The sequence below is a fragment of the Syngnathus typhle genome, linkage group LG6 (genome assembly GCF_033458585.1).
Source record: "Syngnathus typhle isolate RoL2023-S1 ecotype Sweden linkage group LG6, RoL_Styp_1.0, whole genome shotgun sequence".
Lineage (NCBI taxonomy): Eukaryota > Metazoa > Chordata > Actinopteri > Syngnathiformes > Syngnathidae > Syngnathus > Syngnathus typhle.
The window spans coordinates 8,937,855-8,960,897 of NC_083743.1; the positions used below are offsets into that span (position 1 = coordinate 8,937,855).

The 23,043-nt window shown below is 42.9% G+C and overlaps 2 protein-coding genes across 2 annotated transcripts; one reads left to right on the forward strand and one right to left on the reverse strand.

Moving 5' to 3' along the window:
• Positions 1-4,394: 4,394 nt before the first annotated feature.
• Positions 4,395-6,650, forward strand: phox2a (paired like homeobox 2A). The gene is made up of 3 exons (XM_061281642.1): positions 4,395-4,827; positions 5,343-5,530; positions 5,633-6,650. Exons 1-3 carry the CDS (start codon positions 4,605-4,607, stop codon positions 6,122-6,124), a joined length of 903 nt encoding a protein of 300 aa, XP_061137626.1. The 5' UTR covers positions 4,395-4,604; the 3' UTR covers positions 6,125-6,650.
• A 642-nt stretch (positions 6,651-7,292) lies between these two features.
• inppl1a (inositol polyphosphate phosphatase-like 1a) lies at positions 7,293-22,972 on the reverse strand. The gene is made up of 27 exons (XM_061281638.1): positions 22,479-22,972; positions 19,231-19,294; positions 18,449-18,596; positions 18,289-18,370; positions 17,708-17,854; positions 17,453-17,543; positions 17,045-17,134; positions 16,627-16,725; positions 15,569-15,719; positions 15,318-15,424; positions 14,988-15,090; positions 14,595-14,791; positions 14,120-14,237; positions 13,501-13,597; positions 12,857-12,995; positions 12,674-12,773; positions 12,354-12,442; positions 12,154-12,235; positions 11,970-12,059; positions 11,569-11,682; positions 11,033-11,209; positions 10,767-10,922; positions 10,540-10,624; positions 10,241-10,327; positions 9,254-10,004; positions 8,934-9,067; positions 7,293-8,836 (listed from the first exon to the last, which is right to left on the reverse strand). Exons 1-27 carry the CDS (start codon positions 22,664-22,666, stop codon positions 8,740-8,742), a joined length of 3,783 nt encoding a protein of 1,260 aa, XP_061137622.1. The 5' UTR covers positions 22,667-22,972; the 3' UTR covers positions 7,293-8,739.
• Between the last annotated feature and the right edge of the window lie 71 nt (positions 22,973-23,043).

Here is a 23,043-nt window from a genome sequence, read left to right on the forward strand (position 1 = left end):
TAATCATACATGTCATGTGTACATATGTTATATGTTAAATGTACATATGTGCAATTGAGTACATTGTCATTGCTGAGTATATTAGATTACATTATTGATTATTGATATCATTTTGTTAATACGATTGTTGCTGTTAATAGGTTACAATTATTACGACAATGAATATTATTATCGTGATCAAAATTGTTACCATAATCATTATATATACAGTGTATACATACAGTATCTATATTATTATTATTATTAAATTATTCTTTATTTGTTTCTCCATTTGTACTATTTTGTTTCACTTTTACATTGTGCAAATTAGTGACCTGTCATAAGAATAGGAACTATGTCAATTCATCGGAGTCATTTAAGGTGCCGATTTCCAGTGTTGAAATTTTGTTCTCAAACAATGCTGAGGAAGCACATCAGCACTTGAACGCAACAATCGCTGCTCGTCTCTAACCTGCTTAGACGCGCGTGTCTTCATCTCCACGCATGCACGCATAGACAGCGTCACGGTGCATTGCGGTAATTGGGAGCAAGGGACGCGGAGGACATGCGGGGAACATCCCCCCCTCGTCTCCCATCCATCGGCTGAGCCGTCAAATGGCGCACCAAGTGATGGGCTCACTTTAACATTGTGACGGACGACTTTTGATTTGATTTTACGCGCTGTTGAATCAATGAGGGCCGATGACACATGCAGCTTGTAAGCAGCTGCTCGAAATGGATCAGTATAGACGCGCACCGCTGTTTACTGTCGACGTACGTGGGCAGGGCAGGGGCTCCCCAATTTACGACGGAGATCCATACCGATAGCACTGTTGTTCATCACTAAAGACGAACTTTACTGTAAAGGCAAAAAAAAACAGCTAGTCAAACGCCTACGTGAATTTTTTGCGCTATTTTGCGTAAACCGAAAACCCATATCGGAATATTTTCTCACAAAATGACACTCTGCCTTCAATCATAATTACTTAAGTTCTAAATACAGATCTCAGGGAGCTTGGATGGTGGAGCAAAAAGAATCGACTTTAAATTAAAAAAGTGTTTTGAATGTACCAATGTTTTATTCTATTATTATTATTATTATTATTATTATTATTATTATTATTATTATTATTGGACCAACGTTTATTAGGTCCTATTGGTCATTATACACATGCCACCTGATTGATTGAAAAGCTGCCACCATCTACCCAAACTTGGTTTTCATCGACTCTGCCGTCACAAAACTGCAGCCGTTTGTAATATTTCGACTCATTTATCTAAATATAATAACAGAAACGTCGAAACTGGTTGCAGCATGGTGAAGTGCAATTCAAACTGCAATTGCAATATAATAAACTTAGTACAATATTGTTAGAAGCAATATTGTGTTGATGAAGGCATGATGCAAACAAATGAAAACTGATAGTGCAGTCAGGTGGAGTGGCAAATGAAAGCCTCAAATGACGCGAGGAAAAGAAGGCACGCTCAGTATACCGTCATAGATGTTCATTTGGTTGTTTTCCATACAAATATGTATTTTAAAATTAAATAATAATAATAATAAGTAGATAAAAGTTGGTTAAAATTCCACGACGGCAATCTTCAATACAATTTTAATAATAATAAGTAGATAAAAAGTTGGTTAAAATTCCACGACGGCAGACCTCAATAAAATTTTAAGTTGGGCAATTATGTGAAATAAGTGTTTATTGTCAACGCAACAAATTGTTTTAGAGCAAACAACTTGTTACTTAATTTGTTACCAAAAACGTCAATATATTTTAAAGTTAGTATTCCAATTTAAACGATTATTCTCGGCCCCAATATTATATATTGTGGGTTTTTTTCAGACATCGACGCGGCAAACGGCATGCGACGATGATGTGCTCTTCTTTGAGCGTCCGTGATGGATGGGGCTTTGATGAGTGACACTTTGCCGAGCAGAGCCCCACATATGGGAGCTGACCTCCCGCAAGGCTCCCATTCTTCCATACGGCAATCTTTTACGCGTCCCTTTTTGCCACACACATCAATCACACACCCGCGCACAAGTAGTATCCCCCACACGATACCTATTTTGTAATCTAACTACATCATACAATCAAACGAAAATGCCATAATTGGTATTATAGTGGAGGACTGCATGATTAAAGAGCCCACGCCCCCCCTCCCGTGCAATCACCACCCCAGCGGGCCTATATAATCCCTGGAGTTGGGCTCCCTCGCTATGCCCTATTGTGCCCCCCCCCCCCCCTAACCTCCTTGTTGACTCAGACGTCATGAATGAAAAAGATCCACGTTACTGTTTCCGTCAAACGGGCCCATGAATGTAAAAGTCCAAAGTGAAAACCTCCGCGGAGAAGAGGTCTCCCCCTGTGCTAAAGTGGCGCACCAAAAAGGCGGATTAGTGGGCCTGGAAGAGACCCTCCATGCTTTGAAGGGATTAAATTGGTTTTTTTTTTTTAGGCGGGGGGGAGCTTCTGGCTCCATGGTTGCTCTCTTTTTAGGGGACCATGCAGTTTAACTTGGAAACTGTTTAAGTTTCACGGCAAACTCACCTTTGAACCCGTGATCAGACTGCATCACGGGCCCTAAAGCCTCTGCGACGATCTATGCTTTCAAAAACAGCCAGAAATAATAAAATAATAAATACATTGTTCATATTTGTGGAAACTTAATTTTGACTGCAGGTGTAATAAAACGTTTTGGAATCATTTAATGTAACGTAGATTATTCGTTGCAGAGGATCTCGCAACGTGAGACGATTACGCCTTCGTTATTGTGTATATTTGACAATAAAAAAAATCATTTCAATAATTACAATTTTATTTCTGAATAATGCAATTGGGTTGCGGTTTAGGGGTGTCGGGTGACCAAAACCTAATTATATCCGCGGTGCATTTACTTTTAGTTAATTGGATCATTTAAAAAAAAAGAAAACGAAAAATACGTGTTTTGTCAACTAATGGTCCTAATAAAAAAAAAAAATATCAATAGAATATTCTATTATAATAATAACAGAATAGTAATTGTAACACAAGCTGAGAAATAATAAATAAAAAGTGTAGTTGACGTTGACAGCACTTGAACACACATATTACGTTTTTATTATATAATACAAAAATGAGTCCAAATAACTGCTGCGTAATTATACTAAATCAATAAATAGTGACGGCTTTGTTCCTAAAGTAGTCATTTTCTAAATACGTTACACTGGATGTGTTCATTTTCACCACACTTATACAGGTGTGTGTGTGCGCGCGTGCGCGTGCACGCGTGCGTGATACTGGATATGACTTATCACATCTTATGACATCGAACAATAAACTTAAACCAATTTATGGGGCGTCAATGTGTTTACGGTGACTTGTTCGCTTGTCTCCACGGCCTTTCTCTCTCTCTCTCTCCCTCTCTCTCTCGCTCGCTCTCTTCCTTTCTCTCTCTCGCTCTCGACGTGTCAGTGTCGTCCATCCATCAAAGTGACGCGCAATCTCGTGACGCGTGCGTAAAAGTTATCGGAATCAAATCAAAGCTTTTAATCTCAACAATCACCGTCAAGTGGATGTTACTCGCCACGTAAAGACCCCCACCGCCCCCCAGACGGTGCTGCAAGCTGTGGCCGAGGTGCGCCCCAAGGAAAAAGTTGAATAAATACGTATTTGCGTTTTGCACACAAGGCAAATTTATAGACAGCAAACATTAACACGAGCAAAACAATGAGACCCCATGGAAGATAGGTTTCACGATGATGCTCATATTCAGTTTTGATTGGCAGTGAGAGAGGAATAAAATATATAATATATGTTTATTATTGAAGGACTGGGAAGGGGTACAAATTAAGAGCTGTTTTTAATTCTGCTCGTACGAAAGATAATAATGTCCAGATTTGTCTAACACTAGATATTGTTTTAACAATACGGTTGCAGTTTGCAATCATGAACTACTACTTATATTTTGGTTGCCTCGTTTTGCAACAAGTCAAAAAATAAAGGAAGCAGCTATCATTGCTGCGCCACAACAGAAATAATAAACAATACATAAACTACATCTAATCGTTTTATTTGCGTCAATTAAACCGTAATTATTAGCTTTTTGATTAAAGTCATCTTTTTCATACAATGTGACACCTTAGTATTCATATTATGTATGACCCGGTCAATTGAAGATAAAATTAAATTGTCATTTGAGATTCAAGCTAACAATGTCATTTTCATAAAAGGAAGTAAAGTGATGTTCAGACCGCAATTAAGAGCTGTCCGTTAATGGGCGCAAAGTAAAGTCCAATGGCTTTTGATGGAGCTGCAGCTGCCCTGCGCTGCGCTGAGTGGGCGGGGCCAGCATTGTCATGGAAACAAGACCACCGCCTTGCTATTGTGCGCCGCTCTGGCAACTTTATTATAAACAGGCAACGAGCGGCGGCGCTGTCAAACGCGGCGAGCGAGCGGCAGCAGAGACGGCAAGTATAGCGGGGGAGAGAGAACGCGCGCAACCGGTGACGGGATTTTATTCTAAGACGCACTGACATTTAGCGCCAACTTTGGGGAGACGTTGTGCGCGGATACCGGAGCGACCTTCCCCTCCATCCGTGACTCCCAGCGCCCCGGTGCCGCCACCGGCTGAGCTCCATGTATAAAATGGATTACTCCTACCTGAACTCCTACGACTCGTGCATGGCCGCCATGGAAGCGTCGGCCTACGCGGACTTCAGCTCGTGCAGCCAGGCCAGCTCGTTCCAGTACAACCCCATCCGGAGCGGACCCTTCACCAACCCGGCCTGCACCCCGCTCAGCACGGCCAGCTGCACCCTGGGAGCCCTCAGGGAGCACCAGCCCACACCTTATTCGTCAGGTACACGTCGAGAAATGAAAACGGGAATCGTCCAAACTGCACAGACAAAAACGGAGGCCTTTGGCAATTCTATTTGTATGAACATTAAATGTAGTTATTGAAACGTTAAAAAAAATCCCCCCAAGCCCCCTAAAAAATGTATTTTCCATATGAATGGAAATTGAACTGAAAAGAAAAAAGGAATTAATTTGATTACCTCAAATTAATGGGCACATTATGAACCAATATTTAACCAAGTATTGTTGACCAGTAGAATAAAAATGTTTGACACTATAAATGCATTTCATACTATATGGACAATATGTGCATATAGGCATATGCATTAAAAAATTGCATGTATATGTATTGCAGTGATATGCAGATTATAGATTATACCAAAAACCTATAGATTTAACATAAAAAAAAAAGGATTTGCTCTGATTTTCTTTTGAGCGTTATATAGTTTTTTTTAAATCTGCAGTTTATTTTCTAAAATGTTGACTCTCAACAAATTATTTCTCCCCATCCTTTTCTAGTCCCTTACAAATTCTTCTCAGACCCCTCGGGCCTGAACGAGAAACGGAAGCAGAGGCGAATCCGGACTACATTCACCAGTTCCCAGTTGAAGGAGCTGGAGAGGGTCTTTGCCGAGACCCACTATCCGGATATTTATACCCGAGAGGAGCTGGCTCTCAAGATAGATCTGACAGAAGCCAGAGTACAGGTGAGACGAGCGGTGGTCTTTCGAGATGCGGCGGATCGGATTAGCTTTATTTGACCTCCATCTGAAGTAGTACCACTTTGTGTGTGTGTGTGTGCGTACCAGGTGTGGTTTCAGAACAGGCGTGCCAAGTTCCGCAAGCAGGAGCGTGCCGCCAACGCCAAAGCCAACAGCTCTGGTGCAGGGGGCAACACGAGCAACTCCGGCTCGGGAGGGAAGAAAGGCGGCGAGACCAGATCTTCATCGGACGACGACGAGTCCAAAGAATCCACCTGCAGCCCCACTCCCGACAGCACGGCCTCTCTGCCGGGCTCGGCTAACGGCAACCTGGGCAGCCCCTCCAGCCTGAGCCCCAGCCCGGCCCCGGCCAACGGCGGCTATGTCAACGCCTCCGCCTCTCCGGTGCTGCAGGGGCTCAAGGCGGCTGGCTGGTCCAGCCTGGGGCCATCCAACCCAGCCGTGGCCCAGCCCGCCGCCCAGACTCAGGAGATTCTGAAGGCCTGGCAGCCGGCGGACAGTATGACGGGGCCTTTTGCCGGAGTCCTGTCCTCCTTTCACAGAAAACCCAACGCTGGCATCAAGACGAACCTGTTCTGAAGCACAGATGGAGACACATTGAAGACAGATGTTCTTCCCTGACAGCCTGGACGCAAACGGCCGCCAATCTGACTCCAAACCCATCAAAATCCACATTTCATCGAGGACACTCAATCTTGCCTTCCAACACATACACATACACATGCACTACACATCAGAGCTCATGAGCATGTCGATCAGGTACGAACGAGCCCTAAGCAGAATTCCAAACATTGAGCAACTAACAACACACAGCTCCAGCATAAGGAAGAGGAGCCCCTCAATCCAATTAGAAAGACCCTCGATTCATGGCTTCCTCCCTCCTTTACTGTAACAAGTCCGGGCCGTGACCTCCCTCTGTGACTCCTGGTGCTTTCAGGCCCATTCTGCCTTGCCTCACTAAACACTGGCCACTTTGTTCCCAAAGCAGAAAGGAGAACAACTTGAGGCCGCTTTGCATCGGCCAAAGATTCCCGCCTAAGCTCGTCTTTCAAGTACTTATTACAGACCTGCGGGGATTTTACTCGTTCGGGACGTTTGGGGTGATGACGTGTCACATGGTTTTGCTCAATTTCAGCTGATGGGTCCATTTTCTTTCTGAAAAGTGTAAAATTGGAAGGAGGGCAATATCATGTTGACAGAAGAGGCTCCTATTGTGTCTGTTATATATGACGTCTCCACCTGAAAAAAAAAAAAAAAGAATCTGTTCATCTCCAGAGATTGCTTCATCTCTTTGTACTTGTTTGCAATCCCTTTCAGCTGTGATAGCTACTGAAAAAAATGTATTTATTAATTTTTTTAAATGTGTCACTAAGGAACTCTTGAATTTCTTGTGAAATTCCTCATAACTTTTTGTGAGTGTAAATCCTGTAATTAGTAATATAAAAAAAAATAGGAATATAGAAGTTTTTTTTTTTTTTTTTTTCCTGACATTGCTTACTAGATTGATTTTACTGCAATGCATCTGTCTCAGAAATTCCAGTGAATGAGACCTTATAGCACTACTGATTATTCTAATAAATCACATTATGGAATCAAGACACAATGTGTTCAGTGACGTGTTTTTTGTATGCATGGTCTTAAATGTTCATTACATTACCACGCCCTTTCTTTCCATGAGGCATGTTGTATGTATGAACATCCACAGCATCTCTTCTGTTTTTCTATTACACAATAGAAGAAACTGAAGTAAGGAAACATGTTATGTTTTAATTGGAAAAAGAATATTATGCAGCTATCCAATTTTCATTAAATTAAAACAGTCAACAGCTAAGAACTAAGCAAAGAACAAGACATGACACGCACGCGCGCACACACACAGGGTAAGGTGAAATGGGACAGATGTTGATTTTTTTTTAAACAAAGATGTGTCTTATTCCCGATATAGACATACAATTCAGTATATGAAACTCAACGTAACGTGACATTTGAAGTATTCTTACAGGCCACAAGTTAACGCCAAAATTAAACACTATAATGGCTTTTAAAACAGGAACTCGTTTAAGAAATAATAAAATGAACTTGGTCAGGTAACATAACTCGCATTGGTTGTATTTTTTTGAACGAATAGTGCGAAGTGTTCAAAATGGATGGTGGCAGTATTCCGAGCTGATGATGTAGCAGCAGCACCATCTAGCGGTCATGACGAATACCACGTAATGAGAAAAAAAATCCTTTCTTTTATCAGTGACCTCTTCTAATGTGCAAATTGACTCCTTATCTACTATAAAATACCTCGTTTGAAAAGCATTCTTAGGTGAATAGTTGTTTCTAACACTGCAGTCAATTATTTTTTTCAACAGGTTAGTGAACTTGGCTTTCTTAACAAATTTGAGAACAAATTATCTCCATTTCACATTAAATTGTGACATCATCAAGTCCATGAACCTTGAGTTGCACTGGTAGAGTAAATTGAGTGCGGACATGAGAAATGGAAACATCAACCAAGTTCTCCGCACTTTGAGCTCATTCATTTATGATTTGCACCATATTCCCTTTACCCTCACACAAACAAACAATATTATAAATATGACGAGAAACTGAAATGGAAATCCCGACCACTGCAAAAGAGCGAGTTCAGTCCACGTGATTGAGAACCTTTCTGCATCATGCTAATGCAGCTACCACTTTCACTTTGACTTTTTGTGGCTTGACATTTGCCCTAAGAGGGCTGGCTTCCTCCCACATGTCTGCTAGGTTGCGACCATTCACGAGGAAATACCTGAGACTTGGCCCACTTTGTCATCAAAAGTGGTGGAGCGCATACAAGGCTTGAAATGCGAAGCCGGTGCAAAAAGGCCTCCATTTTCCTCCTGCTGAGGTGACTCGTGTCACAAGTTAGAAAAAAAGATTCCTCTCCAGTATCGTGTGATTTGTTTCTCATGACAGTATGCTTTCCTTCTGTATTACCGTGGCATCCGATGACCTTTAAATAAGGCCGCGTCCGGAACAACCAGTTCAAGGGTGTTTGAAAGAGGATGTTGTCAGCAAGTCAAGAGCTAAGACGGAAGTGTACGCACTCTCAGAAGGCACACTGGACGTCAAATGGCACATTTGCATTCAGTTCTGCCGACGTTTGGCCTTGTGGGAAGGCAGTGTACGTTTTGATTGCTTTAGAAAGTCCTCCGAATCCTTAGCTACAGTTTCTGTTGCTGCCTGAGGCTCTCCAGCAGGATGCACTTGTGGGCGGGGTCAAGTACACCTGCCTCCTCCAGGTCCTCCTCTGTGATGTCACTGCCAAATAATAAAACACAGACAATTTTTCCTTTTTACATTGTGCACTACAATAAACGGGCAGGCGTGTCTGACTGGAGTATCTAAAAGCATGTACCTGAGAAACTCCAGGTCATCCCAGCCGTTGTGCAGGAGGCCCTGCTCGTATCTCTCAAGTCCCAGTCTTTGCAGCCACTCCCCTACTGAAGAGTCCCCCACAGACAAAGAAGAGCTGCTGCTACCCCAAAGTGCCTAAAAGATGCAAATGATTAATGAAATGAAAATTAATGCTTCTTCCAAACTGAGGACAATCACATGACCCCTATCCGAATTTGCTATTTGTAACAAGTTGGAATGGTGTCACTTGACTCGCGCAGTTTAAATCTGGCCTGACAACATTAGCAATACAGTTTATTTCAGCAGCATTAAGCTTCTCACCTCTTCGGGAAGATCCTCAGCAATACTTTCTGTGATTGCATTTCTGGGTGGGAAGGTGCGGCAGGGGTCCAGACCTAAACCCATGGCCTGCCCCCGAAGGGGAGGCGGTGCCGAGGGAGCGCGCGGAGGCTGCCCTGGAAACTCAGTTTCACTCAGTGTCTTTGCCATCTGCAGCACAGAACAAGACTGGTCGTCCAACGCCCCGCCGCCGATGGCCCCGCCGCTAACAGCGGCACCTCCTCGCCTGAAGTTTTCCTCAAGGGCCAGCGGAGCACCAGGACCAACCGCCGGGATCTTGACTTCAGCGAGATCCGGGTGAAGTGAGCGGGGCTTCAGGAAAGATGCTTCCACGGCCATCTCCATGGCTCCCTTCGGAAGGGGAGGGGGAGGGAAATCCGGAGGTGGGCGATTAAGTGTGCTCCCTATGGTGGGAGCTCCCCCTTGTGCCCCTCCGACACAAACGCCTCCATCGTCCTCTGAGGACCCCTCCTCATTGATAGCACGCACCGTGTGACCCGTCATGGGCCTGCGTGGGTGTGACGGGCCCGTGGGAGCACAAGGGGGTTTGGTCCGAGCTATAGCGATGGGAGGGGGACCTTTCATCGCTTGAGGAGCGGTGGGCGATGGGAGAAGCTCAGGTGACATAGCAGCGGCCGATTGATTGGGGACCCCTTCCAAAATATAGTAGGCAGGGTTGTTGTAGCTGTTCTTGCCGACAGACTGATCACCATCAGACGAATCTTGCTTAGGCCTGAATTCACAAAAGAGAACAGCTGCTTGATTAAACACTTAATTTAATTTTTTTTTTTTTTTAAATGACGATACATTTTTTTAATGCATGTATTAAAGATCCACTATCTTAACATAACATTCGCGAGGGCAGTTGTGGCATTAATTGCGGTCTCCAGCAGAGGGGAACCTGTGTCATAGGACAGATTCTTGTCCATTTTTAAGGTTGGACTGTAGTAGCGCTCATCGTGCTCTCACCTCGCAGCAGTTTCCTCCCTGCTGCTCTTCTCGCCCTCTTCGTTGACCTTGCCCAGCTCTCCAAGTTGTTTACGAACAATAGGTGGCCTGCGGAACAGTAAAGTTATGCGAAACAAATTGTAAACAATAGTAGGGGCCGTTTAAGATAAAGTCCGCACAACAGGAAGCGCTGAGAAAATGATAATACAGTACACCAAATGATTTCAATGTCATCAACACCCATGACATTATAAATACAATAACACACACGCTACAAAAACATTTTTATGTATGATGCTTGGTGTTTGAATTGTACTAACTTGACATATTCGTGCCCCACTCTCGACGACATGGTAGATTTCCCTTTGGGTACCCCCGTTTCATCTTTGTCCACACTGATCCATTCTGAAGTCAAATGGAACAGAGATTTCAACTTTCAGCCTATTTTCAAATTTGACAGCAGCCAGCAAAACTGCTGGCACTCGGATGGAGAAAGTATGTAAATCTGTAACTTTTTAAAATGATCCATTCACACATGTGCAAATACCATAAAGCCTCTCCCTGGTTCCCATTCTTTCGGAAGGGACTCTGACCCTCATCGAGCCCCTGATGTTTCCTGTTTCCTCGCCGCGATGAGACAGGTAGGTGTGGAACTGCTGTGGTGTGCTGCCAATCATTGACTTTAACGCTAACACGCACTCTCCTGGCGAGGACACAAACACACAGGATGAAACTCCAGGTCAAATCACACCACTTGCAAAAGAAACAAGCGACTATAACTTTATGGACGAAAGAGACACACGGCGCTTATACCATAAGATTCATATCCATCCAGGGATTTCACAGTGAGCAGCAGGTGTTGGTCCTGAAGGTATTCGATCTCCGACAGAAGAGGTTTGAGCGTCGTCAACTGCTTGTTGGACCAGCCCACGCGGAGGAAGTTAATGTTATCGCTACTCTGACTGTCGTTCTCGTAACTCTTCTTGAATTCTACGTTTGAGAGAAAGAGAGAGAGACAGAGAAACGCAGGGCAGAAGGGGTCGGGAGAGGCGACAAAGGGAAGGGAAGGGAACGAGAAGTTGGGTCACGTTTCTTTGGACTTTAATACAAAAGTGCAATGAGAGTGGGCAGGCGGAGGTGGGAGCAACATAATGTAAAGGTATACTGACTCCCTGGAATTGGGGAGGGAGGTAAAAAGACACGGAAAAAAAGAAAGAGATGAAGTTCTATTATAACCTCGAGGTAGGAAATCGACAATCTTGTGGCAGGTGAGGTTGACTTAGTTTGTTAGTTTGTGGGAGATGTCTGTCAGTCTGAATGCAAGTGAGGAAAAGATTGCTTTGTCTCACCTTCCAAACACGTGGAGTAGAATTCGATGAAGAACTTGGTTCTGCTAGCAGTCTTCACAATGGCCTCGATGCTCTCAAATTCAATGTAAGCCTGTTCGGAAGATTTAGGCAGCCCTAGACAACAAAAATAACAAACAAACAAAAAAAAAAAAAAAAAAAAGATGTTGCGGTCGTTTAGTTGCATAACTGTTTTTTTCCTGCTTTATTTCAACTGTTCTCAGATGAGTGCTTTATATTATTTGGTAAAATTCCAGTTTGAAAAAAAAGAAAAAACATTTACAGAACGCAAGAATGTCTCTCTTGTCAAACCCCACAAATAAATTGACTACAAGATCTGGACTACACATCTAGGACAGTTTACTAGTTGATGATAATATTTATGATGTCTCTTCCATTTATACCTTTCTTGGAGACAAACTGCGAGGTCACCCCCACCTCAAATGTACCAAACACTGGGGAGTGGTCACTGGTCACAATATCATCGGTGCACCCTAAAAAGAGTATATAATGATAAAAGTATTGGTAGGTGGATTTAAAAGAAAGTCGGAAAAAAATTACTAAATGAGATATTATGAACTGTCTTACCGTAGGAATTGCAAACAATGTGTGTTTCTGGGTAAGACTTCCACAAGATCCTGTCACACCACGATGGAACATTCGTCCTCATCTGACAGCAAAGGAGACCAAACCACAACATTATCAAAGCGGCTTGCAATGAAAACCACAAATGAACTAAAGCTGTCAGGCATATGAGTGATGATTTGTGTATGAATTTCTAAACACACCCCAGTGGCTTTCTGTTTCTGCCAAACATACGTGTCCCTGGAGCCACGCTCGTATCGGTAGGTAGGCGGGAATGAGATCTCTTCTTCTGCTGTAAAACGACATTCATAACATTTATGTAAAAGGTGTATATTAATTATCCAATTCATTTCAATCAAATATTCATGTAATGTATCTTGAATTAGCCCTTTGGTTGTTTTTATTTTCTATTTGACACTCGTCCTGGCATAATCAAATGAGGAGAAGCTGTATAGAAAATGTTTTTGAGAAATGTCCCCAAGCAGATATTCTATTTGAAAGCTGGAAAGTGAGTTATACCAACCAAAGCGTAAAAACACTTTGTTTTTCTCTCGTTCCAAGTTTAGCTGGTCCACCTTAAGCAGTGGATCAAATTCCTTCCTGTTAATGTAGTTAAGAATCTCCTGTGAATATAGAAACGCGAATAATTAATAAGTGACTTCACAGGCACTCGGCATGATGTGTGTCTTAACGGGTCCTGCTTCACCTGTATGTCCATGTCCAGCCTATAGTTGAGATCTCCAAGCCAGAAGAGATGCGTGAAGCGCAGTGAAATGTCAAAGGAACTCAGCTGTTTGTCTCCAAGTGAAAGCAGGCGCAAAATGTCCAGATAGTTTTGGTTCCTCCTGCAAGAGTCAGTAGACCAGTGTTTCTCAACCGTAATTGAGGCAAGGCGCATATTTCACATTGGAATATTTGTTTACGCCACAACACTTGGCTAAATGATTCACAAAAAGTGGTTACACAGGTTAATTATGTATCTGCACTTATTTAGTGGAGGAGCATTTGATTGTTTTGCCTGTTACTATGGTCGGTAGAGAGAAATTAACAATATATATCAATATATATATATCTATCTCTCTCTCTATATATATATTTATATATACATATATATATATACATATATACATATATATTGCTCTTATTTATTTATTGCTCTTATTTATTCATTGTATGTGCCTTCTTGTTTTTACTTTTTGTATTGTTTACTTGAATGTTTTGTTTGTCCGTGGACCAATTGGGTGTAATATGTCTTGTCATCGTGGGATTGTAGGAAACGCAATTTTGATCTCTTCGATCTCTTTGACTTTGACTATACATAATGGAAACATTTAAGTGAGGGAACAGTACCTTGCAATCTTCTCGTTCCCTGAAGTCAAGTGACAGTTCACAAAACCAAAAGATGTTCCGTTGAACATGAAAGAAACACCCACAGCGCCTTTGTTACCTGGAAACACATATAGTGGACCAAACGTTAACAAAAAAAAATCTGCCACTGAACAGTTAAACCACACAGAGGAAATTGCATTTCAACAAGCTGTATATCAAATAGTCTTGGATCTCATTTTAGGAGAAATTTACACAAATTGTACTTGACAAAATTTGGCATAGCTTTACAGAGTAGTTGTGAACCTCAATTATGTACTTATAAGACTGCACTATATCATTTCTGTTCTATCTTTAAACCGTGTTCAAGAACATACAATGTTTTAGGTTTTAACCAGTGTGAAATGCAAAAAAAAAAAAAAAAAAGATGAATACTGTAGCACGTTATTAAGAAAGAAGTGGTTCCCTACGGTTCCAACTTCATGGTATCAAATGTTTAATAGTTGTCTGGCTCTTAATGTGCCCTGTAATTGACTGGCAATCAGTCTGATTTATTGTTCTTCTTTTACCAACAGTCAGCTGGGATAAGCTTCATCTGAACAGGAACAACCGTTTGGAAATGTGCTTGTAGTATTGAAGTTACCGAGTGTATTGGCGATGCCAGTCTTGACACTGGACATTCCAACATGGCTGATGCGGTTCTCATGTTCTGGCTTCACCAGCACAGCAAGCTTGATGTTCCACAGTGTCTGTACCGCTATCTAAAAGCAAGTCAAATAAAAGCTAGTTAGGAAACAGCGTCTTTGTTTACCAATTATAAAATCAAATAAATAAACAGGAAGCACATGTGGTTCGTGCCTCACGGTCAAAAGGTTCCAGATTTAAATCTCATCTTTGGACTTTCTCTGTTGTGTTTGCATATTCTTCCTGCTGTTATGTGGATTTTCTCCAGGTGCTTCCCTCTCACATTCCAAAATATGCTCGCTCGGCTAACCGAGGAGTCGTCCGTGTGTGAGTGTGAGCGTGAATTGATGTTTGTGTCCTGTGACAGACTGGCTAACAATCCTTTCGAGAAAAAAAAAAAAAATAGAAGGATGACGACAACAAGCTTTCCTCACCGGTTTATAATCCAGTTCTGTTTGTTCTTTCAACATGGCCCGTAACGACTCCACCCACTCCCGATCGCACACAGAGTTTTCTTGCGTGCCAAATGCATACAGGTCATGTGGAATAGTGACAGTCATCTCGTCTAGAGTCTTTCCGAGTCCTCGGCACAACACCCAGGAGGCGACTGATTTGGGAGCAGGAACCGAGCCTGACAACCAACGGTGGAAGAGTAATTCAATATTTGATGATAATTTACAACTCAGATGATTAGACACAGTTTACGCAGTATATGAAAAATACAGTGTTACAGTTATTGTTGCCAATACAACTATTCCACAGAAATATTAGTCAGGAAGTGTGGTTATTAGTAAAGAGGAAATCGAATCGCTGAAAAAATGTCTCACCCATGTTCCAGGTGCCGATGAAGACAGATATCATGTCAGGCTCATCCTGGTTGGAATGTTTGTTTTTCATCAGCTGTAGCAGCTGGCAAAAGGCCTCCCGCTTCTAAAACACACACAAGCACACATGCGCTTAAAAACCAACCTTAAGTTGTAACATTGTGAGTAATCGATCGTGTCTACAGTATAAAATATAAGTTCAGTTTTTAAGAATGCCTTACGACAGTGTGAATCTATTGTCTGTGCCATTTCTGTGTTCATGTCAAGATTATAATGTGCAGGTGTTTAGTCTTGGCACTGTGTCCATATATATGTGTGTGTGCACGCAGAGACCTTGGCACTCGCAAATATGAAGTCTTTCCTCTGGCTCTTGTCCTTTTCCTTCTCAAAAACAATGCCCAGCTTATTCTGCACCCGCTGAGACTTGATCAGCTGACGGACTGAGAGGTCAACAGACAAGAGTGATGGGACGGGAGGAAAAGGCAAAGAGAGAAATGGAAAGAGAAGATCAAATAAAATGTAATGTAAAGTACAGTTTGCGGTATCTGTTTTCCGTCATCTCCACTTTGATTTGTTTCGCTTACTTTTGTCATGCGTGAATGTAGTCCAGTCTTCCTGGCTGTCCTTCACCTTCTTCATCACAACCAGTCTCCCTCCTTCCACGTCTACAGACAGAGTGTACTTCTGACTCTTCCCTATCTTGGTCAGCTCTGCCAGGTAGACATCCAGTTTGACCTGTGAGGCGTGACAGAAATAATTAAATACATTCGTTGACAAGTTAAGGAGAAACTATGGCTAATTTCATAACCAGGGATACAAAGTAATCAAATACAGTAACACTCCCAACTGCGAAGGAATAATGTCGTATGAAGACCAGCCAACATACCACACGATTACATAAAATATCTCCGACGCCCTTATTGAACATTAGTGTCAGATGAAAGTTCACAGAATCCTGCTCATTTGAGACTTCGTCGTTGCACTGAATATTTTTAAACATGTTTATTTTCAGTGGGCTTTTAAAACCTTGACTGTTGCCTGTTGCTGTCCCAGAGGGTGAATCAGATGCCACATGTTGAACCCTCTGTGACGAAAATATCTCTATTCCTGTGCAAACAGGAAGCTGTTGAAAAGAGTTCACCACAGAGAATGCCAAATCGGCTGAAGGCTAAGTATTGCAAATAAGACATCCCCATTTATCACATTACCATTTTCACAAGACCCCTCGGTAGTTTCTTCGTTTTTTTTAACCCAACAAAACTTTGCACTGGTGTTGGTACAAATCTAGGGCATACACTTAAGAACTCAAAATGGTGCCTCATTTCTGGGTAAATGGGAGAACAAAAGTGCCAAATATCATTGGGTGTGTGAAAACCACGGACGATGCTACGGGAAAAGCATTACAAACATCCCTTTGGTATCACATTACTCGTCTGGGAAACACTTCCTAAAGCATGATGAGCAATCCATGACTCCACAGTCTGCTCAGAGTTCAAGTCTGCAATGCCTCGTGAAATCAGGATTTGCAGCAGAAATGTTCTCTCCATAGGACATTGAGTATACTTTCATGTTAAAACAATCACAGAGGGAATAATATTCCCCTGGGGCTTGAAGAAAAAAAGGTGACACAATGGATTCGTACCTCGAATAGTTGCACTGGGATGGCTTTGCTGTGACGCATGGAGAGAGGAGGAGGGGAGCACAAGGTGGACAAACTCATGTCCTGAAGAGCTTTCAGAGCCTGAGAGGAGCATTATAAGATAAATACATAGTGTAAGTATGTGGACCAAAAAGATAAACCCGAGAGCGCACACACAAGCATTGCATTGTTCTGGGGTACAATGTTGGAGTCAACAAGGAAACTGTTAGCCATTTCCTGGATGTGACCTAATAGAGAAGGTGGAGCATCACTTGGGTTGAGACATGTAGCTTGCTCGATCGCGCTCGGTTGGTTTCCTTCCCTGTCCCATGTAAAGGCCAGCGTAAACTATTTGGCTACAGTAGGGAAGGCACAAATGGGAAGGATTCAAGCCCAACCACTAAACGCGTGATGTGGTTACCTTCTTCTCTATGGATGACAGGAGGTCTTTGAGAATTGCCAACTTGGTCACAAGGTTCTCCAACTCCTGGTCTCCACCCTGATTGACCGACTGCAAGATATAAAAATGCAATCGTGCGTTTCCAAGGAAGATGAAATTTGAACGGCGTCAAAAGTCTTCAATAGTGTAAACACTATGGTTAAGTGTTTCATCGGGGTGCATTGTTTCAATGACAGTATGACTTTTGTTTCACTATTGCTTTATATCCTGAGAGAAAAAACTGCAGAGAATATCCTGGTCTCATTAATATTAAAACCAGTGACACATTCATATTGTCTCAGCTTTCATTTCACCTTTCTTGCACCAGGCAAATCTGTGATTAATATATAAAGAAACGCAGTTAGACATTGAAAGGTACAGAGGACGTACTTGTTGAATCATCTTGGAGACCATGAAGGCACTCTGCTGATCGAAGACTTTTGACAGGATCTCGAGACCAGACAGGACCTTATCCACTTCCCTTTTCATGTGAGGAGAAAGGGGGTTTCACAGGTCACTTGTGCTTCAGCATACGGTATACAGCAACAATGAGAAAAGTATGAAAGCATTTCCGTTCGTCCTACATCTTTTTAATCCGTCCACCACAAATTCGCCCATGAGCGTGTGACCGAATATCTCTCTCACCCATTGAGACGCTTGCAAGAGGCCACAAGTGTTTTGTTGAGATGAGGCAGTGAGCAGGCTCCCTGTTTGACAGCCTCAAGGTCTAAAGCGTAGCTGCCCTTCAGATACTCATGGGAGATGGTGGTCAGGCCATTCGCTGTTGGGGCACTGAAGCATGACAAATTAGTTCGTAAACATATTTGAAAAACACCAACACTATTACCATATCTCTTTCCAATGCAAAGGGCTCTCTCACGTCAAAATTACCATTCAAGAACAGTACAAAACGTCTGGACGAGAAACATTCCGTTTGAGAAATATGAGGTCTACTGCATATTTGCAGTTTGGCATCCAAAGAAATTTCATAACAAATAGATTAGAGCTGCTTTTCATGACAGCTACACTCATCTGTTATCTAGGTGCCTTTCGACGGGATGTGGCTTGCCTTATTAAGCAGAGAAGGGAGGGAGGGCTGCATGTGTGTGTGTCTGTGCCTGTGTGTGCAGGGTGCAACTGAGCAACTGCACGTGTATTGCAGGGAGGCACACGTAGCACAAAATAAAATCAAGACAGTGTTTGTGACTTAGTGGTGCACTTTGTACCTGTCGGTGGGCGTGTCTGAACTTGGAGGAGTAGATGTGGAGGCTGAGCGAGGGGGGAGGGGTGGCTTCTCATCCTCGCCATCTAACATTCATGGAGGAGATGTTTAACCGGAAAACATGACAACACAGGCCACCACTGGGCTTCTATTTGCAGAAGTACCTGAATAGTCACGGTCATCGGGGATGGCGGTTTCCTCTTGGTCAACAGCGTAAAGCAGAGTGGTCACCAGACCCTGACTGGGCTGCAGGTACAGCGACACAAGCTCTGGTAATGTTTTAAACCTCTTGGGCTGCACACCCTGTGACGTCTGGGAGGAAGACAAACGGAAGGATATACCAAAAGACACGGGAAAAGAGGAAGTGTTATTTTTATAATGCAGACATGGAACCAACTTTGCTACAAATAGTCTGGTCATGGTCTGGTGGCCCAAATAATTCAGTAATTCATGCCGCAGAAGCAAATATGACCAGCAGTCTAAATATAGTAGTTGAAATCAGGAGGAGGTGTTTTGGCACATTGCACACAGATTCCATTGAAGCCAGCCAGATGAATCTTTGAGCTGGCAAAAAACGCTAAGTGTTAGACGTCACAGTTAAAGCAGCAAAGTGTGTTTGCAATGTGGGAGAGCGCCATGGTGGCGTGTGCCTGTGAGGCATGTGGGTGGCATGTGGCGATGGTGTGGACTGCACAGCTGTTGAACGACACACAAAGAGACTGCTGTTGGCACCGTCTGTGTGTGTGTGTGTCAATGAGGGAGCCCAGAGCCAAGCAAAGCATCTCTGCCTGCCTACCAGCTGCTACTGAAGCAAATACGGTTTTTTTTCTCTTGAGTCCACATGTTGAACTTTTTAAGAACCGAGTGTGTGTGAGTGTGTGTGTGTGTGTGTGTGTGTGTGTGTGTACTGTACGTGGTTGTGCATGAGTGTGTGTCTTCTCTGCACCTGCACAGCCAAAAATCCTTCTTCATCTGGGAGGATTCTGTATGTGTGGACATGCTTCTGAAACCTGCACACAAGATTAGAGAGAACTACAAATGAAACCAGAAAAAGTATAAAAACAATCATTTCCTCTGCAGTATATATCAGCTAGTTGGGCCGTGTGTGTGTGCGTGTGTGTTCTAGAATGGGGGAGGAGGAGTCTGGAAAAGTTAAACCTGTTGCTGTCGATTATAAATAGAGAGCAGTCTGCATCCTTATAGTGGCATGATACAGTGGACCATTTTTTACACACAGACCATTGAGGCATAAACACAGTCAATAGTGGAATAAAATGCTTTTTAAAATAAAAGTTGCTTTCGTCATTTCAACAACATCAACGCAAAGCGCCGTTCTGATTACTAAAACACTTTTAACTAGTTGTCCGTCAATGTTGTGACATTGGGATTGCACCGCCATGGCTGTGTGCCTGCAGCTACGAGCTGAACATCGATGGTTTTCATGTCTGTGCTCAGAGTCTGCTCAGTGGACCGGACATAATATTCAATTTACCAAGCAAACCTTGCGGGTTGTGTACACTGGCCGTGCGCCTCACAGTTGTGTGTCGACCTATGTGTGTCAAGTACTTTAAACAGTCTGTTGTATATTTGTGCATTTCTGTTTACAGTGTGTTTGGACGTGAACAGAAGCAACATACGCAGTCTCAATCGTTCTCAAATCTGAGCAGATGATGGGAAAAATATCCAAATGTTACTCAACAACACAGGGAATCTTGTAAGCAGAAATCGTTTAGAGTCACAATGGTATCAGATCCATTTTGAACTTTAGTGTGTCTGTCATCCTGTTGAAGGGTGACAAGATTCTCCAAGTGTTGTTTCAAGGGGGAGGGGAAGGAGAAAAACTTTACAGATAAAATTCCAGAGAGTATGCTCTATGCAAGCATGTGTGTGTCTGTGTACTTGTGTTGATAACAACAGAGTATGTTGACAGTAAAAACCCAATCACTTAGCCTTGCCAGAAAATATACAAACACTTACCGTCAGAGCTCAAGTTAATTGGAGTGGGAACTTTTAAGAAAGATTGAGTGCCTAATCAAGTTTCAAAACAATGGCCATCCAGAAAGATTCCCAACCTCAAACTGAGATATATTTAGAGCACACAATTAAAATTATGTTTTAAATTGTTATCACCTATGCACAGAAAGACAAGTCCGAAATGCAACGTGTTTAGACGCGCTACATGGTTACCAAGACAGGAATTTCCAATTTGGTTGGAGCCGTCTCAAATGACAGAGGAAATCACACACTGCCTTTTTATAAGACCAAGAAAACTGAAGAACCACAAAGTGATCTCGGGGTAAGGTTGGTGCTAATGGATGGGGGGGGGGGGGCATTCTTCAAAATGTAGGAGTGAGACTCACTCACCCCTTTGTTGAGAACACGATAAAAGATGACTCACAGGAATTGGTCACCATCCTGGTCACCAAAGCAATCTCTCACCTTGGACTATGAACTCTTGATGAAATACGATACGGTATAAGAAATGTCAGGAGGGGTTACTTTAAAACGTACCCCAATAGCAGTGGTTAATTGTTTAAAATTTGTAAAGTGCAATTATATTAAATAAATGAAATGAAGAAACTGAACTTAACATATTGAAAACTCAATCATATTCATATTCAATCATCTCGAGTGGTGTTTTCCTTTCGTCGAAATGGAGAGCGACTTGGTTAAGCAGATGTGACATGCAAACCTCTGAAGACTAATTGGCTGGAGAGAGCAGTGTGAAAGCAGACTCTTCAAATTCTCCAAGACAAACACTCTTCCCTTCAATGTACCGGCATACATTAACATAATGGAAACACATAGATGGGTCCAAAGCCCACGTGAAGGAAGTACATGGCTGTGTATGAGTCACCACAGGGCAAGCATGCTTGTATCTTCTATGCGTACAGTATACAGACAATAATAGAGTTCCAATTTGTTGCTGGTTTGAGGTTTGAGGAAGGCCCTTCTTTGGTCAAGCATGACTGTGCCTCAGAGCCATAAAGGTATGCTTGGCTGGCAGAATGTGACTTCTGACCTCAATCCCATTAAACATTATAAATTATTCTTGGGGAATTTGACAAAAACTCACACACAGAAGAAAAGCAGAGTTGTCAGATGTTTGAGTTTGTTAGAATTACTGACTGTTCTGATAGCTGGACCGGCATACTGAAATTGAAACTTCTTTCAATGGGATTTGTTGATTTGATTTGGACAGTGACATTCATTTTGCTATGTAAAGTTTAAAGAAGCCGCGCCGGAACTGGATATTCGCTGCTCGTTCCATAGTCATGAGTTGTGGTTGCTACACGACGCAATGTTTCACAATGCGTCACGTGATGCAATTCGGCTGTTGTCGCCTGTGCAAGAAACTGCCCATCCAAACTGAGGTGCATGCCTAAAATCAGCATGGAGTAAATGATCAGACAGAGGATGCAGGTCAAGTCAATGACACAGCACTAGGCCACGTGACACGCTTTTTAATGCCGGCTGGTAGTCTTGAATGAGTGTGTGGGGGCAATAACATTGTCATGTGACTTACCTTGTCGTTTTTAGACATGGTATGGTACATTTGAAAAGAAAATGAAACATCAGTGGCAGTTGTGAAGTTTGTCTAGATGTGACGATCTGTAATCTGTTCATGTTTGTTGTCTCACGAAAGGGAGTAGTGGATAGATGTTATTTGAATGGAAGATTTGTTTTATCATTTATTTCTGCCATGAGGGCTGGGCTATAATATGCATCCTTCCTGTCAGCAAGCACTGTATAAAAACACTTCTTTTTTTTTTAACCACGGCTATACTAACTACATTTTAATAGCAATGTTGAGCACCCACACACTGAGCCGGGCGCCCTGTAAAAGAAAATGACGCTGCAGGCTACCACATCTAGAAGTAGTGAATGTTATGCTGGAGTTTACGTGCCTTTCTCTCCCCTGCTGCCTATGTCCTCGAAGTTTAAATTGCAAGAATGTACAACCAGTAACAAGACATTAAGGTCAAGCAAAATAATAAATAAATAAAAAAATAAAAAAATCACCAAACTTTAAGACAGTGAAGGCATCACGCCTGAATGTATTTGTTCACGTTCAAGCAGTGCCAAATGAAAGCAAAAAAGCAAGTTGGGGCAGAAAACAAGAGTAAACACGACAAGGAGTATTGTTTGTAAACTATGAGTTTTGTATTTCTGGAACGATTAAAAGGTACTTACAGAACACACAAAGCATAAGCCCCGTTGACACTCTCGCTGTCCCGTACTAGGAAGCTGCCGTCTCTCCCGGCGCGAGCCAGCAGCTCCTCGGCCGCAGCTCGACTGAGGTCCCGGTGATACCACATCGGCGGTACGGGCCCGAGAGGAGAAAGCCCGCTGCAGCCACCGCCTCCACCACCTCCGGCCATGGCCAAAGCCCCTCTAACCGGCGTCAACTGCTTCCCAACTTGCACGAAAACCTCCCAGCCTGCCTCCGGTCACGGGGAGGGGGAGTAGAGTTGAGGACCGAGGAAAGTGTCGAAGATGTCGGCCCAAACTAAGTACGGCGACACAAGTTTCCAAAGCGGGGAGTGAAGTTGTTTGCTGTGTGTCGTCTCGGTTCCTGAAAGGCTCGGCAGTCGCCACCCTCCTCACTTCCACGGAAATCTGGCTATGTAAATCCACATTGGAAAACGGGGAACAGCGGTGGTGGACACAGCCTACGTAGCCTCCAACTGTAAACACATAAAAGTCTGGAGGAGACTTTCACAGTAAAAGCTAAAATTGACCGATCACTTTGCAGATA

Bases quoted from the DNA above. Each gene is read 5' to 3' on its own strand.
- phox2a (XM_061281642.1), top strand. From the start codon at position 4,605: ATGTATAAAATGGATTACTCCTACCTGAACTCCTACGACTCGTGCATG. The intron at 4,828-5,342 runs GTACACGTCGAG...ATCCTTTTCTAG, and splicing joins GCCCACACCTTATTCGTCAG to TCCCTTACAAATTCTTCTCA. The intron at 5,531-5,632 runs GTGAGACGAGCG...TGTGCGTACCAG, and splicing joins TGACAGAAGCCAGAGTACAG to GTGTGGTTTCAGAACAGGCG.
- inppl1a (XM_061281638.1), bottom strand. From the start codon at position 22,666: ATGGCCGGAGGTGGTGGAGGCGGTGGCTGCAGCGGGCTTTCTCCTCTC. The intron at 16,726-17,044 runs GTAACCACATCA...TGCTCCTCTCAG, and splicing joins TGTCATCCATAGAGAAGAAG to GCTCTGAAAGCTCTTCAGGA. The intron at 12,443-12,673 runs GTTGGTATAACT...GTCGTTTTACAG, and splicing joins CAAAGTGTTTTTACGCTTTG to CAGAAGAAGAGATCTCATTC.